Below are 26,883 nucleotides of genomic sequence, written 5' to 3' on the forward strand. Positions count from 1 at the left end.
AAATCTTCCTTCAGAGTGGCAGTAGATGGACAGATTTCTTGGAAACAAGGCATAGAATGCCTCCTCTCTGCTCATGTCAGTAATAGGTTGCAGCTTAGTTAAATATCGCATCCATGTGAGTGAATATACTATGGCACCTGAGGCTAAACAGACTCTCTCCTGTTGTAGGATGCAATGCAGTATGCTTCAGAATCCAAAGATACTGAGTTGGCAGAAGAGTTGTTGCAGTGGTTCTTGCAGGAGAACAAGAAAGAATGCTTTGGTGCTTGTCTCTTCACCTGCTATGATCTCCTAAGGCCAGATGTTGTCTTGGAAACAGCGTGGAGGCACAACATCATGGACTTTGCCATGCCATACTTTATTCAGGTCATGAAGGAATACTTGACCAAGGTAAGAGCAGGTGCTTCTCCAACACTGAAAGCTTGTTAGTCAGTGTGGTGTATGCCTTGAGACTGTCTGCTTGCTACTAACATTGATTTGGGCTTTGTCAGATGTCTGTCTGTCCATGTCCACACTTATTTTTCAGTCCATCTGGGGAGAGACTTCGCCCTCTAAGAGACTGAAACACTTGCAGACTCCACCCTATCTACCAATTACAGAACCTACATCAGTAGTATTTGCCTGACCATGGGCAGTGTCTTAAAGTAGGTCCAGGATTCAGGCTTTTCATATGCTGTGTCAGTCAGGAATCCCAGCTGGGATCAAGCTCTAACTAAATTCTAGACTGTATACTAAAAAAGCTTTATAGCTAGATCTTGAGTTAACTTTGCCTGCTGCACATTTAACCCTAAAATGTGGCTCTCGTACTTAATGGCACTAATTATGACTCAGCTTTTGTTTGAAATGACTTAGGATGGGGAAGTACTTGGTAATGCTCTGACAGACTTGAACCAGATTTGAGTTAAATACCAACTGTCACTAGCAAGATTTGCCCAGCTGAAGCTTTTAGAGTATCTTTTAGTGAAATGGTGTAAATTCCTTAATGATTAAGACTCTGTGAGAAGTAAAACTGTAACTCAAGCATGAGTCAATGAAGACTAGAGTGGCTGTTTGTCTAGAAGATTTGCTTGGCTGTTACTTCTAAAGGCAGGACTACTCTGTAGTCATATAGCAATCTGCTATCCTTAAATGCTGTATTTTGGGGGAGGTGGGGAGCTATCTAAGCAATAGCACTGCTTGTCAGATATACCTGATGTACCAAGCTAATACTAGGCCTCTCTTGAGAGTAGTAGTCTTGGAGTAGGATTCTTAAAGATTAAAATTTCGTGTTCTGCTAAACGATTAGGATCTAACTGTAGTGTAGCTAATGAAATCAATGCAGTAAGATCTAGCAACAAGCAGAGCTGCCTTTCTAAAGCAGATACTTCTGGTGTATCTTTGTTTTTATTCACCTGTACCTTAATTATTTCTTCCCTGACGCTTTTGTTTCTACCTTTTATATGCTAAATATGGAATTTGATTTTTCTAAGCTGCACCTTCTGAATTCCTTTGCAGGTTGATGCAATAAAGGAAAAGGTGAAAGTTGATTCTTGTTTTCCATCTTTAAGTCTGGAGGACTAAGTCTAAGGATTCTGCATGAGTGTTTTTCTTTCCTATGTTTACTACACTGCTGCTACTGCTTTTCCCCCAAACAAAATATCACTAAAGCATATGCAAATTGTTTAACTCCACAAGTAGCTAGTGCTGTAGGACAAAAGTAGATTCATTTGCTACTAATAAGCTAATAGATCCTCAGGAAGGGCATACAGGTGATCAGTTGGATCACAGTCAACCTGGTATCGAAAGGATACACAAGTGCTACTATTTGACAGCCAACCTGACTGGAAGAACCTCCTACAATAAGAAATAAGTCTTGGACCACTGCCTCTGAACCATAAATCAATATGGCATTTAGTAGTTTAAGGACTGTGATCCAGTTTCTGATCTCTTGACCATTACTAATGCGTGCTGACAGTAGGCAGAATAGATACTAGCTGCTTCAGAAGAGACTCTTCCTCATTCAGGTGTCCAGTTCTTATGGTGCTAGTCTAATCCACATGGTGCTCTAGTTCACATAGCAACTTAAAACTTCAGCTATCAGACAAAGTCTGTGGTTCTCTTCTTTGTAGTAAATTTCTTGTTGTGCAAAAAAGACTGCCTTCCAAGCTCTTCAGCTTCACTAAACTTCTCTTGCTACCTCATTAAAAAAAAAGAAAAAAAAAAAAAAAAAAGGTAATACTTATTGCTCTTCTGAGGCTACTCTGAGGCTTGCCTTTTGCTATGCAATTTTGCCCTTCTGAAGGGCAATCTTTAAGGTTTCTGTCCATCTGCTTCTGTACAAGTACCACTCCGATTCTCCTTAGACCAGAGGTCAGCCCTAGTGTGAGTTTTCCATTAATGTGATTGAGCAAAGGGCGAACAAACTGACAAATGGCTTGAAGATGGACTAAATGCAAACTGCTTCTTGGTGACGAGATGTCTGTAATTACACCACTGGAACTCAAGGCTAACCTGACTAAAATGTGTAGTGTAAGGTCCTTCAGCAGCTAGTAAGTGAGGCAGTAAGAAAGCGTGTGTGTGAAAAAAGGTAATTGAACTGCAGTGTTTGCATAAACTACGCATGTGTAGCAGTCATTGCAATTACATCCCACTATTCCTTAAGCTACAAGGCATTGCTGTGGGCTGCGTGTGGTTTTTTGGGGGGAGCCTGTATGGCAGTCATCTTCAGACCTCACTCTTGCTTCAGTACTTTTGCCTCTTTTTCATGCACACATAACACAATAACATTGAATGCATGTTACTTTTCCTCTGCAGCTTATAGCAGTCCCTGTGGAAAAGCCTTTAAAACAATCTTGCTACAAGTGTATAGGGTACTGAACCTGGTGATGCTCAAGCAAATGGTGTAAGAACCATCCTGCAGGCTGGTTTGAAACTTGTGCTTGTTATTGTAAATATTTGTTTAGTTCTGAGGGGAGGCATCAAAACTGGGTCAAAGATGCATTTAATGTCCTGGGCTGGAGGCTTTCCAAGTGTGTGTAAGCCAAATGCCTCTGCTTAGGAGCAAACTCTGCACATTCTCCTTGGATTTGCATCTCTAAACTTGTGCTTCTGTGTTCAGTGTGTTGCTATTCAAGTTAAAAACAGTGCATTTCTCAGCACGGTGTCTGGAAATGAGTCTTGAAGCATTGACATACGCTCCTGTGCACTTTGACAGCAGCAAGCCAGATACTGGTGTGAGGCAACAAAAAGGCTTGCCATGAAAGCCCAGTCAATGAATGAACTTGTAAAGTTCAGGACTTACACCACTTCCTGGATTTATGCCTCTAATTGAGGTTACAGATTAACAGGTTTATGGAACACATGTTGTAATTCACAACTAAACGGAAGAAAGCTGTTAGAGCTGCCTGCAAATATTTGCTAAGGTAGCACAGTTAAGCTGAAAACTGTTCAACTCCTGGACGTTGGTGTAGCTGAAAAAGTAATGCTGACCCTGTGTAAGTACAGGAAACCTGTCTTCAAACTCCTTTATTAAGGACACAAATGAAATGAAAGACTAATCTGGTTTGTGAGTTGTCTTACTGTCTTAAAAAGTAATTGGCATGATTGTCTCTGACTTTATTCTAGATCTTATCTCCCAGGTAAAATATCAATATCTAATTTTTGTGGTTTTAGTTTCAGGGCCTACCTTAGACTGTAGTAATGCTGAGTTTCCTTGGATCTGTTTTAGTAACAAGCAATATTTCACTACAGAATAAGTTTCTTCTCTTGCCTTTCTGTAGGGGTGGGCTAACAGCACAATTGCACTTGCTGTGCAGCAGAGTGAAGCTGGCTAGTCTTGTCTTGTTACTGTGTATTAAGCTCAAACAAGTTGAGTGAGTATTTGTGGGTTTAGGCTGACTGCCACACAGTTCTAGAGTGGAAAAAAGCAAGTCTTATACACATGCATTCTCTGCATTTGAACTTAAATTGCATGAGTGAATGGGTTTGGAAAGTGAAATCTTGAGGCTCAAGTGACATGTCGGATGCTATTGCAGTCTGCCGTATACAAACACCAACTTCAGATTACTTTGCCTCAATGTTGTATTCAGGGAAACTTCTCCAGGTCTGGGCATTATCTTAGCAATTGCTCCAACACCAAAGGTCTCCAACTGACGTTGTGTTAAAATCTGAGTTTGTGCCCTAAGGCTGTTGGTTTGAAGCAGTTGGAGCAACAGTGACTGGATGAGCTTACTGATGTCAAAGCAGCTCTAGTCCCATATGGGACCTTTCATACAAAGCTTCAGCCTGGAGTGAGCTTTCAAAGCAGTTCCACAAATCCCTCAATTAGGGGTTTTTTTCAGGAAACGGACAATCTTGACTGCACCAGTACCAACATTGCTACTTGAATTGATCTTAACTTTGTAAATGGTCTCCTTTTCTTGATGGGTGTTAACATACCACTAAGGCTTTTCCACTTCTCTGCCATGAATAAGTACCTCTTTTAGAGGAGTTTTTTTAATTGTTGGTCTCAATTCCAGGTCGATAAACTGGATGCATCGGAGTCTTTGAGAAAGGAAGAGGAGCAAGCTACAGAAACACAACCTATCGTTTATGGTAATGCTTTAGTTCATGTGTTGTCAGTAACACATTTCACTTTTAAAACAACACTTCTCTACTCATGTGTTTTTCCAAGGAAGTCAGGACATGGTTTAGTGGGCATGGTGGTGTTGGGTTGACGGTTGGATTTGGTGATCTTAAAGGTCTTTTCCAACCTAAATGATTCTATGATGCTAAGCCTTTGGAAATGGGAACATTCTTCATGTGAAACCAAGTCTTAAAGGAATGTGTTCCAAAATACTAGATAAAGTACCACTCTGATGCTGCTGCTGCTAAGATTGGATATGGACTGCAGCATTTAAGATTGTCCTAGCTCATTAAGGAAGTGCTTTCTAAAGAAAAGGAGTGTGGGAGCTGTACTATTCCAGACTTCCAGCAAGTGCGTTATTTGGATCTTGCTCAACACACTTTACGTCCGTCTCGGGTATTTCCTTTGTATCCAGGTTATTCCACTAATTCTAGTAAGAGTTACAAATATGAATTCCATCCAGTGATGAAGGAGCCTCCAGTGTATAGGTGACATCTCTAGTCACCATACTCTGAAGCAGCACAATAATTGTGGACTATTGGCCATAAAGCCACTGGGAGTGATGTTTCAAGACCTAGCTCTGAGTACTCATGTGACAAGTAACCCGATCTACACTGTCTCCAAAGCAAAAAATCTTGCAACGGTTGTCTCTATGCACACTTAATATTCTTAATATGTTTGAATTGCTACTATAAGGCTGAACTAACTAGTCTGGAAACTGTATCCTGGCCCAACATGCTATTATAACTGCGAACTCTTGGGCTGTCTCATTAAATTGTTATCGTAAGTAGCTGAAAGTCAGATGTTTGACAAAGATGTAATTCTCCAGAATGAACTATTCCATTGTAGTGAATGTGGCTTATGGGCATGTTTTAGAAGGTGTTTCTGTACTTCAGGACTGCAGGAGTCAAGCCTCTGCATCAGGCTCACTGTAGCATAGGACTCTGGCCTTAAATTAAATAGAGTTACTAATACAATTGGAGCAGGAAATGCTATTCCAAAGCCAAACTGATTCTGGGACTGGGTGAGCTCACTGCCTAAGGAATAGGAAGCTGTTCTGTTCTCTCTCATCAGGTTTCTAAGAACTTAAACTACTTGCCCCAGATTTCAAGAATCTGTCGGTGTCCATGTACTTCACAGTTGTAGTATTTTTAGCTATATACTCTGTTGTCCTGAGGTTTTGTGGGGAGATACCTGTTCTGGCTGCTTAGGACTCCAAACCAAGTCAATGGGGACTTAACTGTTAAACATACAAACATCTACAGGGAAGTTGCGGGAATTCTGCTGACTGAACTCTTGGTACCGAAGAATAAAGACCAAACTGTTCTGTCTTCCAGGTCAGCCACAGCTAATGTTGACAGCAGGACCCAGTGTTGCAGTTCCTCCACAAGCACCTTTTGGCTATGGCTACACTGCACCTCCATATGGGCAACCACAGCCTGGCTTTGGGTACAGCATGTAAGATGCAGCACAAGTCAGTTTGGAGCTAGCGTATTTTCTTACTGAAACTCCACCGTCCCTCCCCGCTTTAACTCATAACAGGGAAAAGCAAGAGTTCTGCCTCGTGTTCTTGTAACCTTTATTTCATGAAGGACTGTTTTTTCTAGCGCAAACTATTTGAATCACTTATGTTAAATCTTTTTCACATTCCATGTCATTTAGACTTTACTTTAAAAGGGGAATAGTTTAAACAACTTTGTTCAAGTGGGCTTTTGCAGGACTGCTTATTACCATTAAGTCTATTGTGAAGATTCTGATTTGCACTCTATAGTGTTACACTCTAATATTGAATCTTAAGTTCATTGTATGTGAGCAGCTTACAGTATGTACTGTCTATTCTAAACGCATTTAAGTCTCACTGTATATTCGGAGAAAGCTAAAGTGAAGATACTTGTATTTGACCTTGCAAGACCGCTGACAAGAGACAACACTAATCAGCATATCCTACCTTGGTTGGATTGCATAGCTCTAAAAGAATTTAAAATGCGTACAGACAACCTTGCCTGACTTAAAATGAGTAAAAGTTTTTTTTCCTTAACCTATGCAGGTTTTTCCAGTTATGCATATAGAAAATGCTAGTGTCTTTTTGCTCACTCCATATGTAACAGATGCCCTTATGTTGTGCTGTATCCTGTGCTTTTGTGGGACATTCCATTCAGGAACAGAGCACCATGATTCCAATCTGTGTATTTACTAACCCTGCCCTGAGGTTTGTGTATGTTGGATATTGTGGTGTTTTAGATCACTGTTTTGAGTGTACAGAAGAGAGAATTCAAGCATATTGCTGTTCAGTTTTGTTTGTGCAATTTGAAATTACTCAATTTAAAAATAAATTACTGGACTGTGGACATGCTGCATAGTGGTAGCTTCACTTTACTGTCTTCAAAAAGGACCTTCGAACTCGACCCAAGTATTACAGTGCTAGTAGTATGGGGCATGCAAGTGCGTACATTCAAGGGTATGAGGGGCCATTAGAAGAGCAGCAAGGGAGACCATTAGTGGTGTCTTGCACTGAGGGGGCAATACAAGAAAATATGTAACGCTTTTTCTGTAGAAAGATTATGCCAGAGAGAAGAAAATAGCACTTTTCAATAGTTGGCTGCATTGTGGTCAACTACAGCATATTTGACCAGGTGATACGTTAGGATTGTAGTAGGGTGTGTCAGTTAATTTGAGATCATGTTCTAGGTATGTAAGTTGCCTTAAATATATTTAGCTTCAAATAAAATTGACTTAAATGTTTCTCTATGAATACTGTCATATTTGAGCGTAATGAGTATTACAGCACTGGCTGTACTTGTGAAAGCTGTTAGAAGCTTCTGTCTCTTAACCAGGAGTCGTCCTCAGTGTCAGGTTCCAGCTCTGAGGCTGAATGCCCTTCCTGCTTGCTCCTGTGAACTCCACAGTTGTATTGTGTGATGCTGTCAGCCGAGCACTGCAGCAGTTCCATGTGTAATGGTGGGTGTAAGAATCTGGGGGGGGCTAAACCTGCCACAGGCTGTAGGTCTTTGTTCAAGAGTGAGGAGCAGCAGAAGTCTGCAGTGAGTACTGTCAGTCTTTGAAAAGTATTATGCCTAAATAAGAGGTGCAGTATAAAAACTTCTCTATTTTCTGTGTTTATTGCACTTGGTTACGCTTGCGTTTCAACACCTCTGACACTCCCTCTGGGTCTGTTAACTTGACACTTGGAGACAAATCCTTCCGTTCTCTTTTTTACAATGTGTTTCATGGGTAATCAACAGGAAGACATGGGTGAGAGGCTGTAAAAGATGTGCTCAACAGGATTCTCAAAAACCAGCTTTGTTACAAAACTGACTCGTAGAAAGTCCACCTAATTTAGAAGTGCAGGGAACTTGCCTTTTAACAGTGTTAGAGCTGCAAGGGTAGAATTTACACATGAGCCATGATCAGTGTGCTCTGAATTTTGTCCGGTAACATCTGTTACAGAGTACTTCCTTAAACCCAAGAGGACCTGTTTAATTCTAGTAAAACAAGTTTTAAGTTTGCCCCCGTGTGACAAGCTGTTTATAGGTAGTATTCCTTGGCTAAACGGGGCATGCTGACCTGCTTGCAGGTTCCTGCAAGCGCAGTAGCTACACAAACACCTCCAGCATGGAGTGTGGCCTACAGCTTCTCCCCACGACTGTTTACTGGCTCTTCTTAAGGTCTGGGCTGCAAAACCTGTTTAACTTGGTCAGTCTTGCACCACATACAAGCTATTGCATCAGTTACTCTATTGGAAAGTGTTTGTGCAGGAAGTTGGCTACAGCTACCCCCAGCTATATGGGGCAATTTTTAACTGCTTCAGCAGCTCATCCTTTCTGAATTAAAGAACGTATCTCTTCAGAAAAACCTCCTGTAAGGCAGAGAGGGGGAACCTGTCATTCTTAACCCATGGGATAAATGCGCTTAAGCTTTACTAATGCTTCCGTTCACCCAGTAAACCAGACACAGTGCAAAATCCTCAGTTAATTGCACAAGTCTTAGATGTACTGGGTTCTTTCCTATGGGTAGTAACATTCTGCCAGCTCTGCTCTCCTCACCTCCACGAAGCCCAGCATTTTCTTTCCCACTTTAGAACAAAATATAGAAGCTACAGAAACTCATGGTTTGGAAATCTGAATCTCTTACAAAACTTGGTTATTTTATTTATACTGAGGGAACATATGGAGAAATCCCCAAACTTGGGTTTTATGCCTTCATTACTGACATACACCAATGCATTCAGATTTCTTTGGTCCTCGGTTTAGAAGAGTTTTAGGTGACCAGAAACTTTATCTACTACATCAGCTGGTCCCGGTCCAATACCAAGGACTGTCTGGGAGCCTGGAGCTATCTGAGTACGACCCGCGTCTTGTATTAAGCTCACAGTCAGTCCGAGGTGTTTAGCATCAGCCAGGAGTTGGATCAGAGTCTCTTCATCAGGAGCTTTGAGGACCACTTTAGGTTGTCCGCAGTACTCCCACTGTTTCAGGAGTTCAGGATTTCTTCTCTGAACTTGCTTGTAGGCGGAAACAGCAGCATGGGAACACTGTGCTGCTACTTTACCCTTTCCCATCTTCAAATCGTTGCGGACGATCAGCACCATCTTGAACTCCCCGGACTCTCCCATGATGTTAGCTTCGCTCCCCAGGCTGTCGGCAGGCGCAGTCATTCCGACTTTGGACTGTCTTAAAAGTCTCCCGCGAATGCCCCATCCCAGGCACACTCCGCACGCAACTCCGGCGATGACACTGAGGACCCCGGGTTTAGAGAGATAATCCATGATGGATTTTGGAGACTGGCTGAAAAGGGGAGGGGGGAAAGGCAGGATTTACTCGAGCATTTTTTCAGCTTGTGAGAGTGCACCTGGTTATTTGGAGACAAACGGCATTTGTTAAAAAACAAAAGGACTGCTCCGCGTTCGTGCATTGGGAAAGGATGTTCAGAGACACCTTCCTCGGCGCACGGTCTCCTCCTTTCCCAGCGACAGCATTTTAATCGCAACCACGTCACCCGTGACGGTGCAAAACCTACCGGCGATGGGCTTCAACTGGGGAAGCAGAACTAAGGGAAAAAAAAAACCAAAAAACCGCAAATTATGTGCAAGTTACACCTAAAAATGGCGAAAGAAACGGTAAAAGCGTGGGGGTTTTTAAAATCAATACCCAAAATCCACTCGAGGGCTGCCTCCCGGGAGGGAGCGGGGGGCGGAGCCAGAGCCGCCTCCAGCTCTAACGAAGGCCGCGGCCCCGCCACCAGGCCCCGCGTACCGGCAACCCCCTCGCCGGCAGCGACTTCACCGGGTAAATCTAAACCTGGCGGAAGAAAGAACGCAAAAAACCGAGAGCGAAACCAACCGCGGACCCTCAGGGAAGCACCGGCGGCCGTGAGGGGCTTCCCCCCCCCCCCCGCGCTTACCTGCCGCTCGCCCACCAGGCCGCCGCCGCCGTCGCCCGGAGATGACGTCACCAGCGCAGAGGCGGGAAGATGGGGCTGACCGGCGGGAGGGAGGAAGGGAGGCGCGCGGGAAGTGACGCCTCCCGGTGGGCGGGAAAGGGGTGGGCTTGGCCCCGCCCTTACTTCCGGGTTGGCCCGGGCTCAGCGGGAGCCGCCGGTGCGGGAGTGTGGTGAGTGCGGCGGTGCGGGCCCGGGGCCCGGCCCGGGTTTGGCTCGGCTCGGCTCGGCTCCCGCAGGGGTTTCCCGGGCGGCTGTGGATCCGCGCCACCGCTCCCTCAGCGGTACCCGCCCGGTTTTCCCTCAGCACCGACCTCGGGACCGCTCCCCTCACGGCCGCCCGGGGTCGCGCGCCACCCTTTCTTCCCCCTCCCCTCCTCCCCCCCGCCGTCCCGTTTCCGTTTCCATGGTGACAGCGAGCGGCCGGACCGGGGGGGGGGGGGGGGGGGGGGAGAAGGATCGGTGGCCCCCCCCGGGGCACCGTGACCCAGGTCCGGCCCACGCCGGGTTGTGGAAGGCTGGGGGTGGCGGGAGAACGGCGGAGGGGGGTGTGTGGGGACGGGGGGGTAACCGGGAGGCGAGGGCGGAGTGAGGGTTGCGGGGGTGAAGGGGAGCGGGGTGGGTGGGTTGGGGGGGGGGGGGGGGGGAAGAAGCTGTGCTGCTGCTAATTCATCCCCCGGCCCACCGGAGACCTGCTCCGCTCGGGATGCTTCGCCTCCCGCCGGACAAAAAAACCCGGAAAGCGTGCGATAGACTCGCCCCGCTTTGGCCCGAGGGACGGTGCTTGATGACACAGTGAGAAATTCGTCCTCCCAGCTGCCAAGAGCCGGATACCGGTGGTCTTTGGTCCGCTTCTCCGGTAGAAGCGTGTCGCGCTTTCCTAGCTGGGTCGCTGACTGCATCCTCCGCGTCCTCCTCGTTCCTGTAGTCTGCCTGTGGCTTGTCTTTCGGGCTTGGGTGGTTAGGCCCAAATCCACAAAGACTCTTCATGTCTCATTTCTGTTGACTGAAGTTAAGCGCCTAGATGCGTTTGTCTGGTTTTTAGTTCTCTGGCCAACGTCATCTAGCGATTACAGACGAGAATAAAGCAGTAGGATTCCCATTTCATTCCAGTTTTGCCTCTTAGATGTTTGGCAAGTCATTTAGGTGACCTGAGGGAAGGGGATAGTAAGTTTGATAGTGGCTGTTTATCTCTAAAGTGCCATGAATCCAGGTTATCCACTTTGAACTGCGCATTTCTTCAGGGTTCTCTCCTGTCCTTGTTTTCTCTGCTATGTGCTTACCAACAAGTGGGTATCCTGGTTTAGTTAATGTTAATAATACGGGTTGAGCACTCAGAGGTGGAGAGAGGGCCATATTACTCTCTTACGGCTCAGAGCATATCAATTTTGTTTGAGCAGTGGCTTTTGGCGCTGTTTTACTGTTAGGACTTCTGCTTTTCTAAGGTTGTTGCACCCCAGTTCTTGCCAGATAAGTCGATTGGGGGTTCTCATGCTTTATACCATCTTACCTTACGATAGCATATATAAGCTCTTCTTAATGCATTAATTTGCCTATTGAAATGGGCTTCATTATGTCAGTCCTCTTTCTTTCAATCCATTATTTCTGCAGCATGGGCTGGACTTTTCTCTATTCCTTATTGGTCTTAAGTGACAGTTGTAATGTGATGGCTTCATCCCATATTTTCAGAGGAAGGTTTGAAAAAACATGTTTCCAGTTGTGCAATGGGAGGTGAGTGGTACTTATTAATTTGAGCTAAGCTGCTTGTCCTACGTAACAGCTGAAATCAATGGTACTTGTAATTTCTGTGGGAAAGGACAGGAGGAGACTTAGTAGCTTTTAAGTGGGTAGTAGCAATGAGGAAGGTGAGTATACTGGGAGCAAGCGTCTTAGCTGGAACATCCACACTATTTCCACCTTAAAGCTTTTTTTCCTGTGGTTGTCTTTGAATATCTTTTGAGTGTCATAACTCTTGCTGTGACTGCATCTTGTGAATACCTCTCGTTAGAACGTTCTGTGTAATTAGTGCATGTTTTGAGGTCTCTTCTTATTTCTTAGAAAGCTTTGGTTTTAAAACAAAAAACTATTACTCCTGATGTATAGTAAGAGTAGGCCAGTTTTTCTGGTATAGTGGTGATGGGAAACATACTATTATCTGCAGGTTAGAACTTTAACTTGTGTTACTTGTGGAGAAGTGTGAGCTGGATGGACTTTGCTATTCCATGAGAACAAAGGGCATGGCCTTGAAGCTGTTGCAACAGTAAGCTTTTTGTATTCCTATAGCAGGTTGCAACTGTAGTCATGGGGCAGCACCTTGCAGGTTTTGGTGCTGCACTGACGAGGTGCACCCAGGAGACGGGAAGACCTTATTAGCAAGGCAGGCAGCTGTTCAGTGTCTCTCAGACTTGTTGAAAGAATATTCTGCTCTCTTACAAAGCTCAGAATTAGCCTCTGATTCACCTTGTGTGAGAAGTGTATTCTCATTGAACGGTCAAGGCAGCCGTAGTGTAAACTGAATTGGTTCCAGTTGGAGACCGTTAATGTCTATGAAAAGCAGAAGTTGTCATCTCGGGAGCATGTTTCAGCTACTGTTTTCTGTGAGGTTTGTTAGGCACTTCTGTTCATTCCCTTTCATCTGTGCTGTGCTTCCTCTTACAGAAGAAGCGCTCTGGATATAATGGCTGGGCAGGTTCAGGCGTCTTCTTGTGGGGAAACTATCTCCCAGCACTTACGAGATAGTATAAAGGCAAAGTTCCTACCAAATCTGCACTTTCCACCAGCTGCTGGAAGAGTCAGAGGTGACAGTTCTTAAGGCTGCATTTATACTCGTATTTTTCTGACTCTTCGTTCTTTCCTAGTCAAATTTTAGCAAGCCTCTTTTGTGCAGGATGTGTTAACATCTCGTGACAATTCCTGTGACCTTTCTTTCGTCTGTGCCTTTTGGTAGCACAGGGAGGCTGACAGCGGAGAGCTTGACTGCCACCTTCTGAACGCAGAATGCAGTCTGAGGGCTGTCAGACAAACATCTTGGCAGATAGTATGCGCATGGATTTCTGGATAGCCCTCTGGAACTGAGGATGTGAAAGATACTATGTGTGTTTAGTCACCTGAATGTTAAGTTATGGTCTTTTTTCCAGTGCTGTGTGACCCCTCGCTCCAAAGCCTTTCTCTCTGCTCGTATCAGTCTTTCCAAGTCAGCAGTTCTGGTGAAAGGGCTGCTTGGGCATACGTGACGTGCCCTCCCCCAGAGGTATGTTATTGTGGCACTGATCAGCGCTGTGGTAGTACTTCTCACTGAATCCCTGTTTGAGAGAGGACATGAAGTACAGTGTATTATAATGCTGTCTCATTCAAAATCCGGATATAGCTGAGCTGGGTGCTTGGGCAACCGAAGGTAGCACAGCAGTAACACTAAGGAGGTCTCCTCTGATCTCCTCAGGTCACGCTCTCAGCAGCATATTTCACCCTCTCTGATAACCTTGAAGTGGTTTTCTCAGCAGCTGGTTGAGCATTGTCCCAGTCAGCAGAGGAGCAGTCTCATTCTGTAAGCTGTGATCTGCACCACAGGCTTGCTGCCTCCTGCCAGCCTAAGGAGCGCAGAACTGATCTGTGATCTGCAATCTGCATTGTAGCTTGAGATGCTACACTAATAATGCTCACATTCACAGTTATTTCAATTTCCTTTCTTTTATTTAATTTTTTTTTTTTTTTGGAAGTTTCAGCAAGAGATCACTGCAAAGACCTGAACAACGTGGATTTTTTCTTTCCTACCATCTTCCATGCCTTTTCATCTATATATTGTGTAATGACCCTACTGTATTATTATAGCACCTGATTCTACTGCTGGATCTACGCAGACAACCATCAGTATTCATGTTTCACCTGAGAAAATCCACCAAAGAGAACAGTTTAATATATGTGGCCTTAACGGCAGGGACAGGATTTCTGCAGGGACAGGATTTCTAGTAACCTCAAAAGAAAATGTGTGGCATCCCTGAAACTCGTGTTTCAACAATATTAAATCATTCTTTCCTAGAAGAGATCCCAAAGTCCTTTTGGAAAAGTGGAAATTTTAACGCTAAATTGTAAGATGACTTTTTTGAAATGGTATTTGGCTAGGAATTGGAAAATAGGTCTGGTGTACAGAGGCATAACCCACAAAATGGAAACCTGTGGTCTTTAACTGAATTACTTTTCCTTTGAGGGATTAAACTATTTTAGTGAGAAAAACATTTTTAGTATGGGAATAAATGCACTCATATCAAAGTAACCCATTATAGCTAAATCTATGGAGATTTTGAACATCTTTCAGATGTGTCCTAATTTATTTTAATTGAATGCTTCCCCTGAGTGTTAAAGGACTGGAAAAAATCAAGCAGTTACTTTTTCTATTTTCTGTCGCCTTTAGGAAAGTTATTAACCTTCAAGTTAGGGACTGTGTCAGTTTTGGATCACATGATGAACATTATTATCTTACTCTGTAGGGACAGAAGGTTTGGAAGAGCAGTCGCTTTGGTCTTGAATGTCTACAGAGCTGAGGACGTAGTTGTCTGTTCCACTGGCTTCAAACACAGAAGTAGTGAAGAGTGACATAGTTGTACGGAGCTGAAAGGGTATGTAATGCTTCACTGCAAGACTGATCTCATCCTTTACCTAAATGTGTTCATGTGCCAGCCAGTCTTTGACTTTAGAGGGAAAGTGCTCTCCAAACTGTTACTTTGCCAAGAAACTGTTAACTTACTCCCTGTGTAAATTGTTGCCTATGTGTAGAGCATTTGATGACTGAAACAAAACCGTATTACAGATGTGTAACGCTGTCTAGTTTAGTACAATTACTTACCCACCTGTGAAAATCTGTTTTTTTAATCTTTATTGTAATTGAAGAACAGTGATGTAGATAAAGAAGAAGGAAAGGTTATCAGAAAAGTTGAGGAGAAAAAAGCAGCAGGATACCGGCAGGATTGGTGCATTTGGCTTAAAATGCAAGAAATTACAAAAGACTGAAAATGGTGTGTTGCTAAGGTGGCTGGGAGAAAACATCAGCAGAACGGTCTAAACTATAAATCTGGTTCTAGCAGCTGTGTGACAAGTAACTTTGATGGAGATGAGAGTCAGGGTTCCAGGGTCTCTTTAAGTAAGAAGCGGTAAGAATTAGTGATTCAAACAATGTCTGGGAAAGCAGTGAGATCATTAAAATAGTTTAACAGCTTCCCTGTTGTTCCAGCACATCGGAAAGGAGTCCTCAAAAAATCCTTAGTACAGAACATGAGTCCACATTCTGCTCCTCCAAGTGAGAGTGCAAGCACCCAACTGCCTTGTCTTAAACTGTTTCCTTTTACATAAGTGCTCCCAACACTTGGGTGCTTCAGCAGCCTCCCCAGAGCTTCAGAAAGAAGAGACTTTGGTCCTTTTCCCCGATTACGGAGTGCAGAGATTGCAGAGCCTAATTTTGTTATGTTCTCATGCTCTAATAGCTTGTTTTGCTTTGTCTCACTTATGCTGTGAAGTGCCAGTCACAGTTACCATAAGCCCTTTTTGTTGACCAATTTATGTTTTTGACTAGCGATAATTGTCTTTTTATACTTAATGTTATGGATTGCACTAAAGCTGAATAGTGTATTGTGGGCTATTTGTTCAGCCCTACAAAGAAGTTCTTGTGTGAGCACAGCTCTGACAAATGATCTAAGCGACTCTGATACAAAAACTGTTCAAAGTTGTTTTTCTCACTCTTTTAAATAGTTTATTTTTATGTTTTCTGGTAACTACTCAATGTATTAGGCAAATTTATTTTTAGATATAGACTCTCAGCATTCATAAGAAGTGAAGTTCTGTTTAGCAGATGGAATTTAATTTCCTGTGGGGAGCTCTCATGGATTTGGTGTAGACTTGAGGATGTGGACTCACTTAATGAAGGATAACTTCATTTTGGATCAGACTCCCACTCCAATTAATCTCCATGGGGAGACATTAGTGCAGGACCTACTGATTCTAGTAGGCATCAAACAGAGCAACCGATCAGGGAGCTGAGCTTTCTGGACGCACATCCTCCAGTTCCTTATGCTAACATGCTTTAAGTATAATTAGACTTTGGTAAACCAAGAAGTCTTTTCTGAAACCAGTAAGGGTTTCGTTTCTGAATTGCAGCCCCTTCGGACTTGCCATGTAATAGGTATTAAATCTCCTAGTCAACTGTATTCTTAAATACAAGTTTTTAGAGCTTTTCTGCAGAATTGTTGAACTTTAAGACCTTCTTAACAAGTATTTGCCCTACTGAAGTGTGCAAGGGGATTATTTATCTGCTTTGCTGTAAACGTTGACTTGTGTGCTTGAGGTAGTGTTATGCAAAGCTAATCCCAGATTAGTGCCTTTCCAAGCAGGCAGGGTAAAACTGGCTCTGTTAGTTGAGCTTGTGAAAGCTGTAATATGTATGTAACAATGCACCTGAGATCCCTAGAGACTGGTGATTTTTATGTGCCAGTAAGATGTTTAATGGATTGCAGTGGAATTCAGTTCATGATGAGGGAGTGTGTGCACAGCCTAGATTTTAGCATCAAACATGCAGAGCAGTTTGTGTTACAGTAAATTAACTTTCTTGAAATGTAATTAAGCTGAGAGCAGAGACCAAACCAATTGAGACTTCAATTTTGAAGGCTAGATTTGCACAAGGAAAAAAGATGAATTTCAAAATGAGGAACATGTGGCTGAAGTTTTTTTTGTTGGGTTTTTTTTTTTAAATGTTTGTTATATTTAAGCCAACAAAATGTGACTGAAGTTCCCTAAACCAGAACGTTGTTTTTAGCGTGGCTGTGTACAGAACAGCTCTGATAGCTTTTGCCTCCTAAGCACTTTCTGTGAACATCAGGCTTTCTAACTACCCAATTTCAATATTCCCCTCTGCAATTTGAGCTTTGTGTGTGTAAGTGTGTGTGTAACGTGTGTAAGTGATGTACATAGGTGTGTGTGTTCATAAGCTTATATTGTGTATGGGTATAAATACATATTTATATGTATAAAAAATAAGTGCATGTAAGTGCAGTAAGTAGAAACAAAACACTCTACCATCTACAGGGACTTACTGTTCTAATGAAATTAGGAGATGCTGAACATTTGATCCTTGTATCACCGTAGCAACTGGCCGGTTACCCTCAACTAAGTCCTGGTGTAACGCCACTGACTTCCAGAGTGTCAGGCTGCCATAAAACTGATCTGAGGAGAGAAACAGGTTCACATTTCTCTGGTGGTTGACCAGCAGTTCAGAGCAAACCTTCGATTGCACGTGACTGCAGAATGATGCTGTAGAGCTCTTAGTGCAGCAGGTCAGTCCTCTGCCCTTGGCTGACTATAGAACCCTTCAGCATTTTTCAGAAGCAAACTTTTGCAAAGCTGTTTTATTAATTTTCTTGGTGGTTTGGGTGTTCTGGGGCCCAAATTTCAAGGAATAAAAACTGTAACGTGCAAGAGATTAGTTTCTGCTAGCTTGTTTAACTAGACAGATTTCTATTTCTGTGCATTTCATTTCAGGAAGGAGGTGTTGGAGGAAGGACTCCTTCCAGAGACCTTGATGCTTTTGACTATTGGGCTTTAAGTAAAACACTTTTAATAATCACATTCTAGATAGCAATTTTATCTGTATTACAAGTAATGCACGAGGCTTGTACCTGTTTGGAAGACCATCTGTCTAAAACTGACTTGTGAAACTGTGGAAATATTAAACAAACGCAGTATCTGAAATCTCTTAACATTTTATTTAAAAAATTGACAAAATTATTGCAGTCTGAATCAAAGGGGCAATCTCACTCCTGTTTACCAAACCTGAGTTGCTGCTTGGCTCTTAAGCCTAACATAAATCAAAGGGGAAGGTTTTTTTTCTGTAAAACTTTAATTTCCTCCACTAGACAGTTTTATATAACCTGTCATTTTAATATTGCACTACTTTTCTTTCCAACAAAAGCAGCGTATCAAAAACTGTAAATCATGTTTGCTTACAGGGAGAAATGCAATGCAAATAAGATGCTTTAGCTTTGTGGGACTCTCTTTGCCAAAATAAAATTCCAGAAACTGTTTTAAGATTCAAGAGAGGATTTTTAAAGCAAGGAGTCTGGCTACTTTCTTTGTGTTTGATTGCATAAGAATTGTCAGCTGTTCAGGTTTGGTGGTGGGTTTTTTTTTTAAGGGGAAAAAAAAAGCAGCTCTTGCAACATTCTGGTTTATGCTGGCTTCCAATTATTGCACTATTTACTCTCCTGGATAAGGAAAACCGTAGCTGTTCTTTTGGGCTTTTTAAGGCTGATCTCACTAGAGAGAGGCTAAACTAGCAGACAGAATGTATACTTTTCAAAAAAGCTTTCCATCAGAGAGCTCTTGTTCATTGAAGAGTTTATCTTTTCTGGTTTAGAGATATTAGACCGTGCAAAACGTGAGATGCAGTTCTGTATCTTCGTTACCGTATTGAGGGCTATTTTTTTAGGCTGTGACGTTTTTGAGGTCTACTTGCCATACTAACTACCTGGAAGCTTAGTGCCAGAATAGATGCTTTCTAATATGAGAATCAAATCTTAAGCATGTCTCTCGCAGGATTGAACTGAGGTTTGTATGAAGCTCTGCTGCTTCTGGAGCCCAAACAGTGGGCTGATTAGTAGAAGGGATTGGTTAACAAGCTTTTGTTCGTTGTTAGAAGTGAGGGAGTTTTGTCATTTAAGTGAAAAATTTAGATTTATGTAGGTGGAAATGTTTTAATCTTTGTCGTTGTGGGAATTGAATCACTCTCTCCTTTTTCATAGTGTAATGCAGGATAACTGTGATTTGGATTTGGAGAACTGCTGGATATTTGCTTGTATCCTTTGACTATGGAGGAAATGGAGTCTTCATAACCAGAAATGGAGACATTATGCTTTTTGGTTTTGTTCTGCTATTAGATCCCCATACGTGATTGATCTATGAAATGGCAGAGAATGGAACAGATTGTGATCAGAGACGCATAGGAATGATCAAAGAACAGCACAATGGAAACTTTACAGGTAGGTGGAAAATGACTTAATGTTCTCAGCTGGTCAGCTTGGTGTGTAAAATGGCCAGCGCAATAATCAAAAGGAATTTATGTTGGTGCACTTTATGCTTCGATAATGCAAAAAGCCTCAATGCATGAATCCATCTTGAAAACTTCAGTCATTTCTAAATCAGAAGTCTAGAGGATTTATGTATTGTAAAGCCACAGAATAGTTTTATGCCCTGTATTTCCATTCAGTTTTCTCTTATACTCTTTTCTCCTTCCAAAGTTCTTACTCTGTAGTTCATATGTACGTGAGCCCTGTAAATCTGACTTGGGTACCAACAGGGACTGCAACAGGGCTGAGCTAAAAAACTAAACTATGTTGGCAAATATGTGGCTGTAGAAGTCAGGCTATACAGCCCCACCCTTTGGCACTGAAAAGTTAGTACTTGGTAATAAAAATCTGTTTTACACGGGGAGAAATCCAGTTACTAGTCTCCCGGTTTCTAGCTTTTCTGTTGACATTTAGCTTCACTATAATTTAGAATTGTAGAATGGTTTGGGTTGGAAGGCACCTTAAAGATCAACTCGTTCCACCCCCCGCCATGGGGAGGGACACCTTCCCCTAGAGCAGGTTGCTCAAAGCCCCATCCAGACTGACCTTGAACACTTCCAGGGATGGGGCATCCACAACGTCTCTGGGCAACCTGTTCCAGTGCCTCACCACCCTCACAGGGAAGAACTTCTTCCTTACAGCTAATCTAAATCTACCCTCTGTCAGTTTAAAGCCATTACCCCTTGTCCTATCGCTGCGTGCCCCTGTAAAAAGTCCCTCTCCAGCTTTCTTGTAGGTCCCCTTTAGGTACTGGAAGGCTGCTATAAGATCTCCCCGGAGCCTTCTCTTCTCCAGGCTGAACAACCCCAACTCTCTCAGCTTGTCTTCATAGGACAGGTACTCCAGCCCCCTGATCATCTTCATGGCCCTCCTCTGGACTTGCTCCAACAATTTATCAGTTTCAATGACAAATTACTAACAAAACCATTAACTACTACATCTCCTGCCTTGCCTCTGTTTTTCCTACTAGTATATCTGAAGTGGGCTTGGGTTAATGTTTAGGACTCATGAAAAATAACCTGAAAACATTTCATGAAGAGCCTTGTGTCACTGAATTATCTGTGCTGTGTAATATAGCATAAAAATGATAATCATCTTAGTTTGCTTCCTGTCAGCCTTGAATGTGCCAGTTACATATTTAATTAAGTTTTGTAACCAAGTGATTTCTCAAGTTGTATGCAGCTTTACACCAGTGTCTTTTATGACCTTTACTAAAAACAAGGTCATAAAAACCAAGGTTGAAGCATTTAGGGAATAGAAATTCATGAAGCAATGAATGTGGCAAAATTTAAAGAGAAACTGGTATATGTGTATGTATGGAACAAATCAAAGCCTTTTACTTAAAGGCTTAAATCATTCTGTAACTCTAAGGCAATGTGGATGTTATCCAGTATTTGCCATTGTAGGATTTTTCTTAGTTCATCTTAAGCAACTCATGCTTTAGCTAAAGCTAAGATTCTTTTAGCTAAAGAATACAAAATTAAATGGGCTATGTGGCTAATGAGGTATGCAATTTCTATGTAAATATTAGCATCTGATAAGGCAACATGTTTCAATTGCTGGAATAAGACTGAAATAATACATCTTGGGTCACGGTATGCTGGGGATTCAGATTAGATTAGTATTTTAAATGCAACAGCTTTTTACAAATTTAAAATTTATGAATATCGCAATGCTTTAAATGTATGCAAATCAGAATACATACATTTTGTCTTTGTGTAGTAAGTGATGTTTAAACAAGTTTGGTGTCTGTTTGGATACAAGAGTTATTTTTGTGTATTTTTTCCATTGTATTGTGGTATTTTTTTTCTCTTAGTTCAGAATTCATTTTCTTTAAAAGTTTAAAAATTATTACTGCTCATTAGCTTGACGACCTTTGAACAAGCCATTCTCATCCAAAAAATAGCTAGGATTTTTATTAATCTTGAGTGTACTGTAAGCGCAAAATAACACATTTATTAGAAGACCCTTTCTTCTATGCTTGTATGGTAGTGTACAGTGACTGCTCTTACAGGAGTGTTGAGCACTGCATTATAACCAAATCACTGCAATTAAAAGCAACCAAATGTATAGTGTCAGTCCAGCAAAGGACTGTGGTATAAAAGCAGGTCCTTTTCATGGGAGCACTTCCTGTCTGCTGGGCTCATTTTGGAGAAGCTGAACAGCGTGGCAAGGCGTGCCATAGCCTGAGGATCCCGACTGGGCGAATAGATGCTATTATCCAGTTACACGGTGACTGAAGTGTATAAAGAGCACATGTAATTCAATCTAGTTCGATTGGAGAAGTCTGAGAATAGCTTTGGAAGAGAACCAAATTCAGAAGTTCAAAGTGAAACGTCGTCTCTGTAGTGGGTGATAGAGTCGCATTTGACCTAATGTAATAGCTGATTTGTAACTAGTAGGGCAGTACCTTGCATAAAAGCTAATAGACATGCCAGACTTTTTTGCACCCTGGGCCAATTAGATTCTTGAATGGTTGCCAGCTACATGGAGGAAAAAAACCACCTTATTTCCTTGGCTGGAGGTCACCTGATTTCTGATGTGATGAGTAGAAAAGATGACTGGGAGCTCACATTAACTTCCTAACAAAACAAACAAAAAACAGAAAAAAAAAGAAAAAGTCGGTATCTTTTTGGGTAGGATAGAATCTGAACTGTCATCCCGTACTTTTACATTTCTGTTGCTTTTCATTTGCAGATTCCTCTTTGTTGAGTGAACGGAAGCGAAGGGACCGAGAAGAGAGGTTGAATATTTTACTGTGGAGACAACCGCTTGTTACCTTGCAGTATTTTTTCCTGGAAACTCTAATAAACTTGAAGGAATGGACCATAAAGTAAAGATCATTTCTTTAACTTCTACTAAGCGTTCTGGGGAAACCCATGCTCTGATTCAGTAGGTCATTCTGACATCTCGCTTTCCCTGATGATTCACAACTTTAAAATTCTTCTTCCCGAAAACATATTTATTTTTGTATATTTTTTTTTATATTTTGTCAGTGGAAGAAAATTGCACACTTCCTTTCTGAAGAGTTGAATATTCCAATTTGAAGGAGTGGGACAGTGTTTAGGGATCCTTAAGGCAAGAGATACTGTACTTATGACTGCAGTGTTAAGTACTGATCTATTAATGTATGTGTTAGTATTGCTGAATGATCTTCAAATAGCTCAGCTAGGGCAAGGTTCAGGATTACGTGGAACTTGCAGTGATGTTTATGATGCTGCAAAGAGGACTTTGCTTCTAAGCTATGTGGTCCCTTTCACAGCAGGAAAGGATTTATTAAAGCACTTTCCCTAAGCATTATTTACACACTGGATAAAACGGACTTTTATTCCGGTTAGAAAATTTGCGAGTAGCAGTCCTAACATCCCCTACTAATGCTGAAACGCATAGCTATTTCTTAATGCACTAGGCTTGAGAGGGTTTAAGAGTGCTAAAAGGCAAATGAGTAAAATTGGCAATGGAAAAAGCCAAGAGTAGCAGCCATGCTAGTGCTTGTGTTGGTAACTGGAATCTCTTGTGCTTGGGATCGAGTTTATAATCATTTTCCCAGTCAGAAGACAGGATCCAATATCACCTTGGGTGATTCTGGTTGTTGGACTGCTCCTTTGCAGAGTGAGCCGAGATTGGTGATAATGGGCTACGCTGATTGACCCTTCTGGGCTAGGTTTGAGGTGCTGACACATAAGATCCACTGAGAGAAACTTCTGTTTTCTGTTTTGATCTTCTGAAATGATTTGTATGAAGAATACCAGGTTTACGTAGTATAGTCTTAATCCCCTTTTACACCCCGCCCCCCCAATCTAACCCCCAAACCTACTTATTTTACTATGTGCGTTCTTTTAGCTATCATTAGGAGTTGTTTCTTTGAGAACTGTTTTATCGGGTCTTACATTAGCCATTTCTGACAACCTCCAAGCATTTAAACCCAGCAGAAATAACATTTGAGATCTTATTTTAAGCTATTACCTGGCTTCCCAGACATCAAATTCTGTTACAGATAGCACTCGCGTCCTCTGTCGTGCAGCACATTTATGTTGTCTAGCACTAGCATGACAATATCTTTACAGAAAATAACACTGACTATTATAAGCTATTAAGTTGAGACCTCAGATTGACTCTTAATGATCTCCTGTGTTCCACTTGAGTAAATTGTGATTTAAATGATGACAGTCACTTGAAAATGCAATTGTCATACTAACATAAGCAGTGCAAATTATTTTAAAATTAAAGGGAAGTTAGACTGACTTTTTTTCAGCTTGTTTAATATGAAACATTTGTGTATTACATGTCTAATTTCTTTGTCTGTCTGTCTAAATAGATAAGTTACATTCATAGTTTGCTATTTCATGTCTGAGATTTTTAAGTGATGCTAGCACTTGCTTTTTTATAGCATTAGGTGACAGTATAATAGTGTTTCCCAGAAAATAATAAATGCATTTGCTCATCCACTGTATGTGGCCACATACACGTCAAGCAGAGTGTGTATGTAAAACTAAACAGGCCCAGAAGTAATTTGGTATCGGGTTACACAGGAAAGCACTTTTCTCCCCTTACTGTATTAGCTTCCTAACGCTTCATAATTAGCTAAAATGTCTTTATTAAACTTTGAGCTGTTACGAGAGATACTAATTTCAATAGATCAGGGGAACCAAAATAGTGTAAAGATTTGTTCCTCTTACTGTCACTGTGGTTCTACCCAGCAGCACACAGTTTGAAATTAGCCCTTCTGTATTCCACCCACAGCTTGTCCCTTGCCCAGGGCCAGCGCAGTGCCTGCTTTGCACTTTCCTTAACCATGGATGTTGTTAATGGTCCTGTGTTTGAGACTGTCTTGGCTGCAGAAGCTGAATATTTGTTTTCAGATTGTGTTTGTTTTCAGACAGTCACTTTGTTTTTCTTTATTTAAAAAAAAAAATAAATGCATGGCTGAACTTTGATCTCACTTGACAATGAAGTAGAGATTTTTTTCATAAAGAATGAAGGCTTCCCAGATATTTTATTGGGAGGTTTATGCTTTTATAATAGCAAACTTTTCAGCTGCCATTGTCCTTGCTGACTACATCCATGCAGACCAAGTCTACAGGGTTAACTAAGTTACTTTGAAATGCATGCTAAGTTATGAAAAACCCTAATTGCCATTTGTCTTTTAAGATTGTGGCATCGGCGAAGTATCTTGGTGTCTTTTTTACTGACGCTTGCAGTGCTTACAGCTACGTATTACATTGAAGGAACACATCAACAGGTACGAGGTTTTCAAGTTACTTTCCTTAGTGACTAATAGTTCCTTTCCCTGTGCTAAAGTAGACGTACTGGGAATTGAATGGGGTCTTCAAGAAATTGTAATGTATCTTTTGAACTCCTACTCGCTAAGGATATTTGTTCATTCATGTCATGACTGCTCTCTGTGTGTGGATGATTTACGTTTTAGAGATGGGGAATGATCAGCTGTATCATTTGATCTATTCTCTTGTATCTGTAGGTGTTCCACTTCCCATCTGTTCCTGAATAAGCACACCTCCAATGCTGCAGCACTCCTTCACATCTGCTGTTAACAAGCTTTCAATAGTGCTGTGAGCTCTTGAGATATAATGTTAAACTGAGTCATGATAGAACTTTGTGGTTCCCAAGGAATGTTTCTTCTGTTTCTATGGAAGGGTCTCCTGAACAGCTAGGATAGCATGTATCTAGACATAAAATGGTTTCATGCTCAAATCTGTTTCTGCGATGCTTCTCATACCCCAATTGTTTTCAAATGGTTGTTTAAAAACTTTTCTGTGCTTTGGGTACGTGAAGACTTATGCTTTTGCATCACTTGAAGTGTAAGCCACTGCTTAAGCATAAGGTGATGGTGTCGTCTACACCTTTCCCCTCCCCATTTCTCTTTGAGTTTCAGATTTTCCCTAAGGGCGGACAGCCCTTTTAAAGCCTGCAGAGCATTTCCTTGTGCAACGGAATCATCTTAGTGCTCTGACTCTGAAATCAGCAGGTTCCCAGTTTCAGAGAACTTGCTTACACCCATACTGCTGTGCTGTGTCACTGGCTGCCTGAGGGACATGCAGATCTGGAAAAGGAGTCCTGGCTTCCTAGGACGGGTCTTGAAATGCAGTGAAGTTAGTTGCTTCAGCTCATTGCATTCTTGCTCGCTCAATCCCACGGCTGAGACCTAAGCACTTACACGCAGACCAAGTTGGTAGATGGTAAATTGGTGGCCAGTTCCTGATGGACAAATACCTGCTTCATTTAAAAACTGCCCTGGTTGGTGGCCTTGTCAGCATGAAGGCCAGAGCTTGATGCACTCAACATTTGCTACTAGATGGCTCTTGCAAACTGGTGTCGAGGCGCATGGCCCCTCTGAGCGGGCTGCTGGCCCTCCGCTGTGCCAAGGCTTGGCAGAGTGATCCTGCTCAAGGTTTCCTTGAGCCTGCTGGGAACAAACCTGTGCCTCTGGGACTGGCGAGGCGAGCGTGACCTGCAGCGGTCAGCCAGCGCTTGGAGCTCCTGTTACAGGTGGTCTCAGTTGTGTGTGCCAGCAGGTACCTGTCCATCCCTCTTCCCCCAGAGCTCCTTCCCTAAAGTCCATGTCCTGGTAGTGCCTCTACCTATCTCTGTGCACCAGCTACATATACTTGAATATGAGCCACTTTTTTTCAAAAGCATACTCAAAATAGCAAAGCATACTTGCGGTTTTCACTTGGCATTTTCAGGATCTTTTTACACCCTGGCAGAGTGAAGCCTGGTAAACATCTTGGTGCTGTTGGTCCATGGATGGTATAAAATGGCACCTCTTCTTGGGGCTGTGGTACAGACAAGTTGATGGCCTGGCTCATCCTCTTAGTATTGCTTCCATGGCAGTGAGAGGGAGATATTGCTTCCTGTTTCTCCAGTGTACCCAGCTGGAATTCTTATGTCCAGACTTTCCCATGTCCCCTCATTTATGCATGTAACACACAACCAACATTTTAATCTTTTCTTAAAAGTAACAGACCTGGTTACTCACTGGTCCAAGATAAAACATTCAACAGACTAACGGAGAATGCAGCTAATTCTACTCCTTTAGTTAATCTGTTCAAGCAATTCCCTGAGCTGTCTGCTTGCTGCTTGGGCTCCAGTAGACACTGTCTGGGGCTTGCTGCTCACTGTTCACACCTAGTATGCCTGTTCTGGATTTCAACCCCCTACTACTGAACCTGAATTTTTCATCTATCTCCTTGGAAACTTGCTGATTCTAAGGCGTGTGGGCTTTTCTTTTGAAAGTGCGCTATTTTCTGTACATGTTTGTGCTGTACTTGTAATAAATTGCAAATAGAAGTATCTAGGATTCTATTTCGGTTGTTGTAATCCAGGTAACTATCTGTCATAGTCTGTAGCTTTAACTTTCTCCCCTAGGAGATATCACCATTCTTGGTTTTTTTCTCTTTTGTGACTTTTCTTTTTCAGTATGTGCGGTATATGGAGAAAAAGTTCTTCTGGTGTGCCTACTGGGTAGGATTAGGCATTCTGTCCTCTGTTGGACTAGGAACAGGTCTCCACACCTTTCTGCTCTATTTGGTAAGGACGTTTCCATACCATGTTCTTTCTGAATCGAGTATTTTAATTGTTGCACATTTTAAAATATGTGAATAAAGAATATTCTGTAAGTCCTAAATGTTAAGTACTTCTGAAGGAAAAGAAATGCTTAGTGTAATGCTTCTGGGCACTAGTGAATGCTATTTATGTTTTATACTGTATAACCTTGTTTTG

The 26,883-nt window shown here is 42.2% G+C and overlaps 3 protein-coding genes across 16 annotated transcripts in view; 2 read left to right on the forward strand and 1 right to left on the reverse strand.

Moving 5' to 3' along the window:
- The window catches only part of CLTC (clathrin heavy chain), a 35,473-nt gene extending 28,522 nt beyond the window's left edge, over nucleotides 1-6,951 (forward strand). For 4 of the 7 annotated variants that reach the window (XM_030027065.2, XM_030027066.2, XM_030027067.2 and 1 more), the window contains 4 exons: nucleotides 169-390; nucleotides 1,495-1,515; nucleotides 4,497-4,572; nucleotides 5,941-6,951. In XM_030027065.2, coding sequence (XP_029882925.1) covers nucleotides 169-390; nucleotides 1,495-1,515; nucleotides 4,497-4,572; nucleotides 5,941-6,065 — 444 coding nt within the window. In that variant the 3' untranslated portion in view covers nucleotides 6,066-6,951. The remainder of the gene's footprint in view (nucleotides 1-168; nucleotides 391-1,494; nucleotides 1,516-4,496; nucleotides 4,573-5,940) is intronic. The other 3 variants (XM_030027069.2, XM_030027070.2, XM_030027071.2) reach the window with 1 other exon arrangement.
- Nucleotides 6,952-8,726: 1,775 nt separating this feature from the next.
- PTRH2 (peptidyl-tRNA hydrolase 2) lies at nucleotides 8,727-10,096 on the reverse strand. 4 transcript variants are annotated; one of them, XM_030027084.2, is made up of 2 exons: nucleotides 10,004-10,096; nucleotides 8,727-9,387 (listed from the first exon to the last, which is right to left on the reverse strand). In XM_030027084.2, exon 2 carries the CDS (start codon nucleotides 9,366-9,368, stop codon nucleotides 8,850-8,852), a length of 519 nt encoding a protein of 172 aa, XP_029882944.1. In that variant the 5' UTR covers nucleotides 9,369-9,387; nucleotides 10,004-10,096; the 3' UTR covers nucleotides 8,727-8,849. The 4 variants fall into 4 exon arrangements, with proteins under 4 accessions (XP_029882944.1, XP_029882947.1, XP_040982476.1 ...); XM_030027087.2 differs by having other exon boundaries at nucleotides 8,727-9,451; nucleotides 10,004-10,066; XM_041126542.1 differs by lacking the exon at nucleotides 10,004-10,096 and adding an exon at nucleotides 9,538-9,886 and having other exon boundaries at nucleotides 8,727-9,451.
- A 9-nt stretch (nucleotides 10,097-10,105) lies between these two features.
- Nucleotides 10,106-26,883, forward strand: part of VMP1 (vacuole membrane protein 1) — a 71,538-nt gene continuing 54,760 nt past the window's right edge. The window contains exons 1-7 of one of the 5 annotated variants that reach the window (XM_030027078.2): nucleotides 10,162-10,212; nucleotides 13,177-13,289; nucleotides 14,524-14,652; nucleotides 18,955-19,056; nucleotides 21,841-21,976; nucleotides 24,295-24,385; nucleotides 26,581-26,691. In XM_030027078.2, the coding sequence (XP_029882938.1) occupies nucleotides 18,981-19,056; nucleotides 21,841-21,976; nucleotides 24,295-24,385; nucleotides 26,581-26,691 (414 nt within the window). In that variant the 5' untranslated portion in view covers nucleotides 10,162-10,212; nucleotides 13,177-13,289; nucleotides 14,524-14,652; nucleotides 18,955-18,980. Of the gene's footprint in view, nucleotides 10,213-13,176; nucleotides 13,290-14,523; nucleotides 14,653-18,604; nucleotides 18,626-18,954; nucleotides 19,057-21,840; nucleotides 22,036-24,294; nucleotides 24,386-26,580; nucleotides 26,692-26,883 lie in introns of those variants that run through there. The other 4 variants (XM_030027077.1, XM_041126540.1, XM_030027079.2 and 1 more) reach the window with 4 other exon arrangements.

Source organism: Aquila chrysaetos, chromosome 10 (assembly GCF_900496995.4).
Source record: "Aquila chrysaetos chrysaetos chromosome 10, bAquChr1.4, whole genome shotgun sequence".
Taxonomy (NCBI): domain Eukaryota; kingdom Metazoa; phylum Chordata; class Aves; order Accipitriformes; family Accipitridae; genus Aquila; species Aquila chrysaetos.